The sequence below is a fragment of the Periplaneta americana genome, chromosome 5, assembly GCF_040183065.1.
Source record: "Periplaneta americana isolate PAMFEO1 chromosome 5, P.americana_PAMFEO1_priV1, whole genome shotgun sequence".
NCBI lineage: Eukaryota > Metazoa > Arthropoda > Insecta > Blattodea > Blattidae > Periplaneta > Periplaneta americana.
The window spans coordinates 63,114,729-63,129,602 of record NC_091121.1 but is presented as its reverse complement, the minus strand read 5'-3'; the positions used below and the strand labels follow the sequence as shown (position 1 = coordinate 63,129,602).

Sequence of the window (14,874 nt, the reverse complement as noted above, 5' to 3'; positions counted from 1 at the left end):
CTTCTCGTTACATTTTATCCAGTTTTCATTAAGTATAACAAATATATATTAGTATATTCTTATACTGCATATAAAATTAAATAATACAGTTAATTTAAAACAATTTGCGTGAAGTTTTCTGCCAAGAACTGCTCTCAGTTTCTCGTAATCGCAAGTGGCATATCGATGTGAAAGTAGTTCTAAAATTAAACATTTCATAATTATATTACATAATGATAAATATCAAGATCGCTTTGCCTCTTGTGATTCATTCAGTCTGCAATACTATCCGGTTTGACAGACTAAAGCAAGTGTTGAAATCAATCTAACATAATTGAACTAAATTCATTCGGCTTTCTTATTCCTATTTTTGACAAAATTTTATAATATTACAGTTGGAGCTTTGAACATGGATGAATTTACATTATAAAACTGAATTCTTTGTGGGCATGAAGACGTTCCTCCAACTAAAGGAAGATTGTTTTGTAGCTATAATTTAGAATGTGTACAAAGTGGGTTCGTATTTTTCTATTAGTCTAATGTACTAGAACTTTCGAATTTTAATATATTAGACAGTAGTAAGATAACGGCATAAACAGCAAAATTTAAATTCTAATATTACTACCAATCATAAAACAAACTTTAAAACTTGGTTTACCTTCACCGCGCAACCTTCAACGCATAAATTAACGTGGATAATCAGAGGCGAACCTTAAGCCTTTTCTTTTGCGTTAAAGAAGAATAGTTTCTCTGTTAAAAATGATAGCTTACCATAAATCTTTGAATAAGAAGAGTATTTTTCCCTGGACAAAAATATAATATAAATATAAATTTAGCTTCCCTTATTAAAAGGTTGCCAGATTTGACAAAGCGTATTACATATAAAATGATACACATTTGAAACGGTTAGGGAATCGAATATACAATGTGTCAGAAAACTGACACCTAAGTAGCCTTTGTGCTCATTTACAGTTAAGAAAGGGGGGGGGAATATCATCGGATAGGTTAGAATGATTTGAATACCATATACCGCGAGAAAAATAGTAGTACTGATTTATTGGCATTGATATCTAAATCAATCAACAGCCGTCGGTTAAGATAACTTGAAATTTCCATTATCACTCCCATACAAATGATTTCTCAATTGCTGAACCGATTCTTTGAGGGCACTAATGGCTATTTCCTTCACAATGCTGTGTGTTAGCCCCAGGTTTTTACATTTGTTGGCAAAGAAGGAGGGTATGGTACCTCGTGCTCCCACCATCAGACCTATTACATCAATGTGAGACAGGCTATATTTATCTTTATAGAACGGGATTGTTGGTTCATAGATCAGTTTCTTTTCAAAAGTTGTGTTTTACCGAGGGAAAAATAATAAAAAATGGAGTATTTCTCCCCTTCCCCCGATATAATTTCCATGTACACTTCCGAAGGCTATACGTACTTGGAGTCTTATTTTTTATGCCGATAATTTTCTTACAATTTCGTTTTTTTGTGTCGAATAAAGTATGAGATTATCGCGAAAATGTTGCATTAAGATAACTTGTATAATAATCAGGCAGAGCATTTCTGTTCCCAAACGTACAGCGGATCGAGTAGTTTCTTTCGGTACATCTATTATGTCACGTGGATGCATAAGCAGGATAGAATTGGAAGCAGGCACGCATGAGGTCATTAAGTAGTAATGATGCATTATAAATATTCCCCTGTAAAGTCATATGATGTAGAAAGAACATTCTCTTAGTTTAAACAAATTTTATGTGATGTGTAAAAGATTTACATTTCATAATCTCAGAATATATGTGTTTTTCACTGCAATGGGATAGGTTTTGGTAAATGAATTATTTGTAAATGTTGTGTAAAATGTAAATATTGTTAATTTGTATATTGATTTTCGTTATTTTGTCCCTGTAACATCATGTGACGTAGGAATAACATTTTCTTAGTTTAAACAATTTTTTACTGGCAATTATAGTAAAATATATGTATTTCATAATCTCAGAATATATGTTTTTGTTCACCGTAACGGAGTTGATTTCGTCAAATGCATTAATTGTATATATTATGTAGCCTATAGGATATTTATATTATCATATTTAGTATTATGTTCTATAATATATATTGTATATAATCTACTAGCCGAATATTATTATCGATCCAATTATATTTTCTGTCATATGTAGCACTAACATTTTGCACAGAGCTAGTTTCGCAGTGTTAGTGCCTTTATATGGGTAAAAATTAGCTGGACATACCGTTTCAATGTAAAGCAATCCCACTTAAATTATTATTATTATTATTATTATTATTATTATTATTATTATTACCGAACTAGGTTATAACTTTCATAGCGTCCTGACGTAAGCATTTAAGGTCAGAGTTTGAACCCTGAAACTCCGTGATATACAAACCGATAACTTTGGGAACGAAAATGCGCTGCCTGATAACACACATCCCATTTGCTTGGACGGGAAAATCAATTTAAACATATTACCTAAATATACGAGTATATCACTAATTATATTATATACTATTATTGGATGTATAAATTCTGAAGTCTGACTACTGTAATGTGTTACTAAGGAACTGGTCACCCTACCCCATTATCTCCCGGCTCAGTTACCTCGTTATTGGTGCTTTATTGGTGTCACCTGAGAGGTTCAAAACCTGTCTTCGGACAGTTGACTAACAACAAGCATTACTATTTTTTATTATTACCCAGCGGATTTAACGCAAGATTATTATAATATTTGTCATCTTATTTAGTTGGACATTATTGATGGTAACATGTAATGAAATAATCAACACACTACTTTAACTTACTGTTAACTCCGTATCAGTGAAATGGACAAACTGCATCAAAAGAAGTTGCAATATTTTCCGATTTCATTGAAAAACTCTTGCCTCTAACAATAACATCATCACTTAAATAAAACCCATTACTAATGTATTCTACCATACGAAAAGACTCGCTTATTTTGGTTTTTCGCCCCATATTTACACCACCACTTCACTTTGGGAACTAATTGTTAAACCTACCATGTAGAATGAATATTGTTTACAAAGATTCATTGTCTGGAGTACAGTGTCAAATTACCTCTTTTGTGCTGAAATATGTAGAGTTGTTTGACGAACACTCATTGTATGAAGCAATGTTAAAATTATTTTTTATGCCCTTAAAGACTAAAATAAATGTGTGATCAACACTTATTAACAGGCAGGAAAAAGTATTTTCAGTCGGTCTGAACGTATGTAAATAAGAAGAAGTCAAAAAGTTCAAGTATACGCCAAGTATTTCCACCAAAAACTAGATATCTTTTGTTTTTTAAATAAAATAAATTTAAAATACACTATTTTTCATGTTTATCGCGGAAATTAAGAAATTCGTAAGAACACGAAACATTCGCGAAAATTCGCCTGAGAAATAGTCTCAGATGAACTACATTTAACACTAAACGTGTAGGCCTACATAGCTCTAACCACAACCAAAAAATCATTTTTTGCGCTTATCACTAATACATAAGAACACGGCTCTGGTTGTACTGCTGGTTACTTCAGAGCAAAAACTCGAGTTCATTTTTAATTGCAATGAAGATCACTGAAGTGTAAACCAATGAAACTTCTAATTGTAAAAATAAATTTAATAATGTTTTCGTTATTCATAATTAGATTGGGGCTATTCTTATTCTCCTATCCGGTTAGACTCTAAACAAAGATGGTTTGCTCTAATCTTGAAAGGACGGATGTCAAGGCAACTTTTCTGTCTCAAATAACAGTAATGTAACGTGTTTACAAATCTAACGGCAAAGCAAGCAAGCTTTAATAACGAAAATCAAATGCCGGGACGTCTCCACTATGTTTTTCTTTTACGCGAATAATAAAGCTAGTACAATGCTTTCCACAAAATCATTATGTAGTATTTAATTGTATTTGTGTAGCAACAAACGTGCAAACGTCCCAGTATAAAATTAAATAGGTTTTGGCAAGACCTGAAGACGACCGGTATATCCGCAGATAAAATTTAACCCGTTCAGTCTTCGTTTATTAACATCTTAAGTAACCAGAACAGTTAATGAACTTGACTTGTTTTGTGACATTATACGAACGTTTAAGCAAGACTATCATTATTTAAAGTTTGAGCAGGGGATATATGCAAATTCAAATATTGAAATGCACACAAAATGTGAAAGAAACTTATAGAATTTCTAACTACAAATTTAATATGCATTATTGCAGTTCCAATGGTAGAATAAACATTATGCCAATGAATTAATTTTATTATTTGTGGTTATAGTATGTAATGAAGATCCTAATACAATTCCTCTGTAAACATTTTAGATCCATCACCGAATAATTTTTTGTGCAGTGAAATGGTTCTTTAAGTCACAAAATATTGCAGTTACCCCATCATCATATAAATTGAAGAGAAACTCATTGAAAAATTTATGAAGTTCAATATAAAGTTTATAATATTTCATTAACTAGCTTTCACTCGTTAAATAATATCCCTGCCGCTGTCTTAGAATATGTAAGAACATGAACTATGACAATATATACAGGGTGATTCACGAGGATTTACAGTCCCTTACGGAGCTTATTTCCGAAGACATTCGGATCAAAAAATGTCAAACATTTGTCCTAATCTCAATATTTTCAGAGTTACACTAATTTGAACTTGTTCGTAAAATACTATCATTTTTTAGTTTTAAGGGTAAAAGAATATTACAGATAAAGAATGAACTATCAGGAATATCATTTCTTTAATTACCTAATATTCTGAAGCTAAAAATGTGTTTTGAATTCCATAGTTGCTTCGTACAATTTTTTTTTCGACTTTTAACTACAAAATTACATTTCCTTACGCATTTATCACAACAATAGTTACAAATCACGCTAATCTTGTAAATTCTTCAAAACTGTACATTAGGATGTTTAATTAAACTGTAAAGAATCAAGTTCCTAAAGTCATATAATTCGTAACAATTTTGTGATAAGTACGTAAGAATGATATTTTTAGCAAAGAATTGAAAAAAAAATCTGTAGAAAGCAACTGATAATACATTTTAACTTCAGAACACAAGTCAATTACAGGAATGATACTTCTGGATAGTTCATTTTATATTTGTAATAATTCTTTTACTCTTAAAACTAAAGGAAAGCGGTATTTTACAAACAACTTCAAATTAGTTTAATTCTGAAAATATTGAGATTGGGACAAATGTTTATATGACATTTTCTGCTCAGAATGTCTTCGGAAATAAACTCCATAAGTGACGGTAAATTAAATCCTCGTGAATCACTCTGTGTATCATATAGTTTGTGTACATATACGAAAGTATAAAGTCTCCGACAAAGGTAAATTTACAAAGAATATCATTTTCACTTATATTACGGAAATTTATGTATAGAATTTGTATATTATTAATTTAAGCCCTGCTTATAGTTGATATTTCTTCTTTGAATTACACTGGAGATCTCTTTCACTATCCTTTTTAAATCCTTAATCTCAATTCAGATTTTCACACCTAGTTAAAAATGTCCATATTCTATAATGTGAAAGAATCGGTGTTAAGTTTAAGTTAATTGCCGCATGCATGTTTGAAGTTCATTTATTGAAGTACGAGCGTTCTACATCCAGATTGCCCCGACTCACCTGTAACGTTGTAAAGCGACGCTGGCTTCTCAGCGGCGTTGATCCAGCACTCTGACAGCCGGCAACTTATTGTAAATCGGATACAAGCCGCGTGACGGATGACGTGACAAACGACATCATTGCCATCTGCAGTTACATGTTTAAATCAATACTAGATGAATAGAGATCACATTACTTATCTGTCGGGGAAGACAATATTCGAGTGTCCCATTCAATTGCCTCATAAAAATAATTACAAAGGTCACAATGAAGCCTCAAATAGGATAGAATGTATTTATTCATAACCCTTAAATTGACAAAGTATCCTATACGATACAACGTTTTAATTCGTACTGTAAGTTTTAATAAAATAACAGAGAAGAAATTGGCATGAAAACATTTTTTTACTAATGGCTGTTCGTCATTCACGCATGTGAAGCCAGTTGTGGAGACCTATTTACCGACAGAGTCGTTACCCAGGGTGTGCCACAGAAAGGTAAAAGAGTTAAAACTTACAAACCAGGCCTTAGTCATGACGCTATGGATTCAGTGAAAATCACTGATCTAGTTCCGTATACCTATTTTGTGTGTTACGTCCTAGACGTATGTTACTAAGATATCTCTACGTTTCATGGACGCAGGAAATTCTACAGGACCTTAAACGCTTAAATGAAGCAGAAAGTTCTATAAATACCTAACAACTATGTTTGTGACTAAAAAACGCCTTTTTAGTAGTTTTGGTATATTTCAAATAAAATAATCGGTACTAAAAATGCAGAATTTTTCAATGAAAAATCCCAGACCTAAACGGGACTCGAACCCTGCGTGATAGGTTGCAGGTTTGACCACTCAGCCACCGCAGAGACCACATATATCTATGCAGTATTTTACAGTCGCATTAATGTATTCTTTTGCACTAACATCATTAAGTGAGACAATTTCAATTGTCATACTCTAAATCTAACCTCTTAATTCCTATATCACAGCTAAATGATGCCAGATTGTAACTTCCGTTACCCCTATTGCAATCAGGTCAGTACCCTGCTCCTTAATAAAAGCATGGCAATGATTGAATCAAGGAATAAACAAGTCTTAAAAGATTTTACATGCTGTAAGAAATAACATTACTCATAAAGGTCGGCATTTGAATGACATTGACCTTCTATGCACTTGTAAACAAGATTAAAAATGAGACTACTTGAGCAATCCACCCTAGCTTCCCGAGCTACAATACAGTCAATGAAATCACTTCAAATCCTAAACACTTCAAACAATAGGGTGCATCAAATGGGGAGTATCACTGTCTAGATTTCTAAATTTATTGCTGGTTCTTTGTTGTTACTATGGACATACAGTGAGAAATTGTTCTACTGTAAAGATAGGTGTATGCTACATAATACCACAGTCTAGTATATACAGTCACGAAGCTTGAGTTGTGAGGGTGCTAGGAACAATAGACTGTGCCGGTACTATTTCGCATTGTCTGTAATGAAGCGATATTATTGATCCTAGTAGTTGGCAACTATCTATGGATGCAAATTTAATGCATATTGAGCTTCGTGACTATATATACTAGACTGTGATAATACAGCACATAGGATAAGGATTTCGCCTTAAATGCCTATTATGTTTATTAGTAAAAATATAACATTTAGGCCCGATTGTATAAACCATTTAATCTTAGATCAGAGGTTAAATTGATCCTTGTTTCAGCTGAACTTGGAATTTTGTGTTGTATAAAGTCTAATCTGAGATTAATTTGTCTCATACTAAAGTCAACTTTGACTGAAGAAATTTCTCCGATTAAGTTAGATGATCCAAGTTCAGTTATTTCTTTTCTGTTTGAAATATACGAGTGACAGATTGTGCAAATAAAATATCCATTATTATTATTATTAATATTAATAGATATGTTAGGTACATTTATATATATTTCTTTCAATTTCTTGCCTTAATACACAAACAATCTTATATTTTATAAGGCTCTATCGTGTTCAGCAGTATCAAATAACATAACCTATAATTATATTATGTTTATAACAACCATTAATTATTAATGGATATGATAGGTACATTCATAAATTTTCAATTAACTGTATTACTAAACGAAAATTGTCGTTTTATAAAGCTTTATTATGTTTAGCAGTATCAAACACCATAACATGATAACAACTCGGAGAACAGTCAACCTTCTTCTTATTGTCCGCCATTATTTACATTGCACAAAAAACCAGTGTTTCCAACAGAGTGTACGGAAAGTCGCCAAAAAGTAGTTGTAAAGTCGCTAGATTTCTCATTATCAACAAAGAAAGATTAAATTTTGTCACTATGGGGTGCTAAAAAGGTCACTAAATCCCTATTTAAGCAATATAAAAATTAAAAGAAATTGTTGTTGAAAAAGAGTTAAAGTCGCTAGATTGGCAACACTGAACAAAACTGTATAACATGGTCCGCGCATCACGTATTTCTCCTGTTTATGCGATGTTGCCAAATCCTTTTCACGTGAACTTAGATTGCATTTGAACTAAGGTAATTTGATCGCAGAAAAGTTTTATACAATAGAAGAAGTGTCTGAACTCGGTTCACTTTTCGATCTTCGATCAAAGTTGATCTTTAGTCAGGGAGTTTTATACAATTGGGCCTTAGGCTCTTCAGTTTTAAATTCGTTCTAATTGTAGTGAGTTTATGAAACTCACTATGCAACTATCTATGGATGCAAATTTACTACATATTGAGCTTCGTGACTATATATACAGGGACATCATTTTATTTTTACTAACATTTTTAATATTAACCTGGCTATACTTTTGGATTAATGATTGAGACCCGGAAACACCGTTTGCTACCTCCTTCCACGACTGGAGTTCGATGATACTGGCGTAAAATACAAACAAATCACTTTGCTAGGTATAGGAGGGAAGAAAAGTAGTTCATCCATTTACGTAAAGTAGGAAATATCGCGATTCTGAGTGTGATAATTTTCATTAGAGTTTGTTTAATCAAAATACAGTACAGTATTAACAATAAGTGTGTTTACTCACGAACTGAGTTATCCATGCGAACGTATTCATTATACAGTGTATATTATACTGTCTACAGCACATTAGCGTACGATATAGAGACTGAAGTTAAAATGAAAAATAATCATAATATGGATATTTAAACACATTTTTGAAAATGGTGGCCGTTCATGTCGATACAGGCTTCAGTTCTTTTGTGCCTATTATCGCACTATAGACTATTGCATCTAATTCCAATTATCAGATTCGTCCTTCATACTTAGTAACTCGTGTTGAAATAATTCTGTATCTACTCTATAAAAGAGTACCTTACGTACTGTAAATTCAATCTTCACTTCTGCCCGAGCCGCACAGATAAAATTACTCAGACATGCTATCTACTGTCCGTCCTAGTGGTTATGTCGCAGGATCGTAGAAAGGTGGGGGGATCACGTGATAGTTAATTACTTAACGAGGCCCTTTTATTTAAGTTTTTTAAACAGCTGCATAATCTTACGTAGACGTCCAATTAATTCCTAACAGAAATTAATATTTTCAGAAAAGAGCTAAGAAAGCACAGCCACTAGTCTTTACAGTGGAGCGAGCAGAAGCAGGTGGGGAAAATCGTCATGCGACGTAGGCAAACGGACGACAGTATCTGTGAGAAAATATGATTCAATATTGGAAGTTTTCGTCACTGGAAAACGCGAACATATTTCTGAAACGTATTATAATCAGTAACTCAGTACTGCCGGCCTTGGTTCTATGTGGAGGACAGTTGGAACTTCGTTAGTAGAAGGGGTGGGAGTGAAGAACATTAAAAAACTCAGGTACAATTAAAGTTGAAGTAAAAATAAAATGATGTCCCTGTACTAGACTGTAATAATGCAGCACATAGGCTAAGGATTTCTCCTTAAATGCCTATTAAGTTTATTAGTAAAAATATAAAATTTAGGCTCTTCAGTTTTAAATTCGTTCTAATTGTAGTGAGTTTATGAAACTTTTATAATGCCTGCAATTGTCTATCTTAGTCACAAGGCCCTATATTTATGTCGCTGAATTTTTAAGGGCTTAAAATTGTGGCTTGGTCTAAGTTCACAATTTATTTTTCGATAAAATATTGTATGTTCTGTTTTTTTATTCATATCTAATTTTAGCAGTACTTCTACTACGTGCATCACACATTTATCTGTCATTTGTTGAGAACGCACTAAATAAATAATACTACTCCCAGACTGGCTATAGAAAGAAAGAACATAACAGGCTACTTTCGAGGTATGGCGCTTAGTAATCTGGCTTCCTGATTCGGAGCTTCCGGGTTCGGCCCTTATTTAAGAAGAAGAAGAAGAAGAAGAGTTCTCTGAGTGTCTAGAGACTAGAAATTTTTATGAATGCAAGTGTGATTGCGGGTATGCCAAGTTATTAATTCAACCAAATAATTCACTCTCCTTCGAAAATGGATGTGCGATTCAATTCTTTTCCGCCAATTGAAATGCTAAACGGCGAAGGTCTTTTTGTGACAAACCAAAAAGAATGCAGTGTTCGGCAAGATCTTTCTCCAGATCGTATGGTAGATATTGCTTTCTTTCCAGCTTCGTCTTTACAACATCTGTGGAATTCTTAATCTCGTCTTTTACATATCGTTCTAGTGTCGTTTGAGAGACATTATAAATTCTCGCAGCTTTAAAACTTCCCATTTCCCCGCCTCTGCCTTCCATTTTTTCCTTCCCGGCAACTAAAACAATGATGTGATCATTAATTCCGGTTATAAAAACGATTAGATTAGATTAGATTAGATTAGATTTATTTATTTAACCTGGTAGAGATAAGGCCGTCAGGCCTTCTCTGCCCCTCTACCAGGGGATTACAACTATAACATGAACAATAAGATTACAATTAATATTAAATTTACAATTACAATTACAATAAAAATTAAAGTACGACAAGAATACCTGATTAATGAAAGCTAGACATTTTATCATAGAAGTTAAGAACAAAGAATATTTTTGTATTTACTAAATTACAAATTAAACCTACAATAACAAAATTCTATAGTGATGAAATTACCGGATATTGAGATATTTTGTGGTAGATTAAAAGAACTATTTACAAGAAACCATGTCTGAACGAGTCTCAATTACTGACCAAGTGCCTAGTAAGTTTGCGTTTGAATTGAATTTTATTTCGACAGTCCCTGATGCTAGCAGGTAACGAATTCCAGAGTCTTGGCAGGGCTATCGTGAAAGAGGATGAGTATGAGGAGGTGCGATGGGATGGTATTGTTAGTATTGTTTCATGGCGAGAGCGTGTGTTCAGATTGTGGTGGGAAGAAAGGTAAGTGAAGCGAGACGACAGGTACGAAGGAATAGAAGAGTTCAAGATTTCGAAGAGAAAGAGAAGTGAATGTAAATTTCTTTTCTTATCTAGTTTAAGCCAACCTATTGCTTCCAGGGATGGGGTAATATGATCATATTTACGAACATTGCTTACAAAACGTACACACAAATTATGAGCACGTTGAAGTTTCATTTTGTTGTCGCTGGAAAGGTCAGTCAGTAAAATGTCAGCATAGTCAAAATGGGGAAATACAAGGGTCTGCACAAGGGACTTTTTTAAGCAAGAGGGAAGATGAACATTTATCCTTTTTAGCACATGAATAATAGAATATACTTTTCTGCAGGTTTCTGTGATTTGCATGTCCCAGTTGAGATTATTATCCATGTGAATGCCAAGATTTTTTACCGAAGAACTGAAAGGGATATGCACTGTACTTACTTTAACGGGGGAAATGTCGAGGTGCTTTACAGCATCGGTTTGCCGTTTGTGTCCTAATATGATTGCTTGTGTCTTTCCAGGATTGATATTAAGATGGAATTTCTTTGTCCATGTCACAATCGAGTCAATGTCTTTGTTCAATTTATCTATAGCGTCATTTATTCGATCTAAGCGGGAAGAGATGTAGCATTGAAGGTCGTCAGCATACAAGTGATAGTTACAATGCCTTACATGAGATGTAATATCACTGACATATATCGTGAACAACAATGGTCCGAGTACCGAACCCTGTGGTATACCTGATGTTATGTTAAACCAGGAAGAGCTTCGATTCCCGGATACAACACATTGTTGTCTTTCCCGTAAGTAGGATTCGAACCAACTCACAGCAGTCTCTGACAAATGCAGATTTCTCAATTTATGGGTGAGCAGGTCGAAATTTACAGAGTTGAAAGCTTTGCTAAGGTCAAGAAGTGTTAGTATTGTTATTTTATTAGAGTCGATTGCTTCACGAATGTCTTCTGTCACTTTAAGTAGAGCAGTGCTTGTGTTGTGTCCAGCTCTGAAACCTGACTGATACTTGTCGAATAGTTTGTGTTCGTTCATGTAGTTAGTAATTTGTCTGTGTACGATTCTTTCCAGTGCTTTTGATATGGCTGGCAGGATACTGATTGGTCTATAGTCGTTCGGGTCGGTGGGAACTTTGACTTTTGGAAGAGGAAGAACGAAAGCTTGCTTCCATATTTTAGGGAAAGTTGAAGTGATTAAGGAACTATTGAATATGTGTGCAATTGTAGGTATTACTATGTCTTGTATTTTCTGTATGAGTAATATGCTAATGTTGTCTGGCCCTTGAGCTTTCGTCTTGATGCGTCGGATGGCTTTCATTACGTCAATAGGAGTGACGTCAGTAAAATAGAATTTGTCTCGAGTTGGGGGAGCTGAGTCAGGCAAAACTGTGTCTTGTTTCGTTGTGTTGTTTAAGGTGGGGTCCTTTACAAAGTGTTCGTTCAATCGGTCAAGTGGGATGGGTATGTCTGCTTGTTCACTAGCCCTTCCAAGTCCAATGACCTTCAGATTTTTCCATAACTCGGAAGGGGTTGTGTTGGGCTCTATAAGTTTGTAGGAGTATTTGAGTTTAGCGTTTCTTATTAGTTGAGTCGTTCTGTTTCTTAGGTGTTTATATAAGTTAAAATATTCGTCGTTTTTATTGCGGGTGTATTTCCTATAGGCTAAGTCGCGTTCGGACATCAGGCTACGTATTTCAGTCGTCATCCAAGGGGCTGGGGTCTTTCTGGTACGTTTGGTCTTTAATGGTGCGTGTTTGTCATAAAGTTGAAGTATTAACGTATTGAATAAGTCTACTTTCTCGTCTACAGTTCGTAATGTCCAGATCATGTGCCATGGAAGTTGCGCAGCGTCTTCTTTCAGTGCAATATCATCTATTCTTTTGATATCCCTGTAAGTAATTACTCTAGGAGTCGATTTAGGACACTGCAGATTAAACGATAGATAAATGATATCATGCCCTGATAGTCCTGGTGCAGGCAACTGTCCATGCGTCAGTATTTTGTCGGCATTGTTAGTAATTATCAAGTCCAGTAATGTGTCTGTACCTTCCGTATGATGTGTGGGAGCTAGGGGTAGGATTACCATATCAAGGCACTGAAAGAATGATTTAAGTCTTTTAGTCGTACTAGAATGTAAGTCAAGTAAGTTTGAATTGAAGTCACCCATGATTATAACGTTCTCATATTGCGGCGTTACGTTTAGTAAGGCGGTTTCGAAATCATCTACGTCATATATATGTGGGGGTTTATATACGACACACACTAGACATTTTGTAAATAAGGTGCAAATTTCAATGAACATGAACTCGGGTTTGGCAGAGTACTGGCTTGGAGAATGATGAATAATTTTAGGTCGCGAATCGGATCTAATATAACCAGCCACCCCTCCGCCTCTCTTGCCCTCTCTGTCATTACGGCAAAGCGTATAGCCAGGAAGGTTTACGAGAGTGGAAGGAAGATTAGGATGTAACCAAGATTCGGAGATAAGAATAACGTGAATGTCTAAAGGTGAGAAGATAGAAGAAAATTCGTCAAAATGACACAACAGACTTTGAGCATTCACGTGAACAACATTAAGTGACAAAGGAGAGAAAGAAAGCGCAGCCTTGAGTATGTCTGCGGTACAGGGCAGTGGGCAGGTAGGATTGCTATTGTTCGTGTTAATAGAGGGGACCGGTCTCTGTACACTGACCTCAGGGACTGTCGGGTGAACATGCTGCTTTTTGTTCTCAATTGTACCAACTTATATGCAATTCAAGTTTTTAAATTATTTTCTAGCAATAATAACTTAAAATTACAGTACTAAATGATAAAGAATGTGAAGAAGAAAAATAATTAATTAATTAATAACGTTATTATATGGTAAAAGTTAAAGTGACTTACAGTACTAAATGATAAAAATAAGAATGAAAAAGAATTAATTATTACGTAAAGTTACTGATAGAGTAAAATTTAATATAGATTGAATATTGCAGTATATTAAAATTAGTTGCCTTACTAGTTTTACGCAGCCGACTCGTTCAGATCATGTCTTCTGGGCATTTAATTCTGTGTTTGTGCTCGCCTACTTTGACAATAATGTCTCCGTCTTGTGTCCACACGTTTTTCAAGCTGTATTTAGTTATGCATTCTTTTAACAGATTATGCCTGGCTTTAGTTAGATCTTCACGGACGGTAACAAGACTACCCTTTAACAGTTTTTTGTTTCTGAATACCTCAGCTCTCTTTCTATAGCTGACGAATTTGACAATGATAGGCCGAGGCCTATCACTGTTTCTTCGCCCCACTCGGTGACTTCTGTCGATATCACTTTCAGTTAATTGTACTCCTATTTTAGAAGCCACGTCAATGGCGATAGTGTCCGTGTTCTCAGACTCACTTTCACTCACACCGAAAATCCGTAAACACTGTCGCCTCTGATATTGCTCCAGATCGTCCACCTTCATCTGGAGCTGCCTAATGTGCCTGTCCTTCTTCTCTAGAGCTGTTTTCAGGCTTTCTATCACAGCACTGTTTTCAGCAATAGTTTGTTTCAAGTCCTCCACAATGGCGGTCCTGATGGCCTGCGTCAGTACCTGCAGCATGCCGGGATCTTTCAACGCTTCCACCATGACGCGTCGGACAGCTTCTTCGGAGAACTCGCTGGGAGATGACTTCTTATTATTGCTATTTCCACCCATTTTGTCGTAGAAATCGAATGCGAAATAACACAAAATTATATACCACGACACTTTTAAACACTTTCAAATAGTAATGCACTCTAAAACCGCTGCTAATAATCACCTAAGTCGGAGCGTAATAACACGTGTCTAGCAGCTATCCGCCATGACAGCAAAAAAAAAAAAAAACCAAATGATGTCTCCACATTATTTACCCGGCTAACAAACAATATTGTAACTGTTTATTTTTACCAATTATT

The 14,874-nt window shown here is 34.7% G+C and overlaps 1 protein-coding gene across 1 annotated transcript in view; it reads right to left on the bottom strand.

Annotated features, from left to right (window-relative positions):
* Jabba (jabba) overlaps positions 1-14,635 on the bottom strand; it is a 44,512-nt gene extending 29,877 nt beyond the window's left edge. The window contains exons 1-2 of the mRNA XM_069827037.1: positions 14,335-14,635; positions 5,633-5,758 (exon numbers count right to left, since the gene is read on the bottom strand). Of these exons, the coding sequence (XP_069683138.1) occupies positions 5,633-5,758; positions 14,335-14,635 (427 nt within the window). The remainder of the gene's footprint in view (positions 1-5,632; positions 5,759-14,334) is intronic.
* Positions 14,636-14,874: the final 239 nt, after the last annotated feature.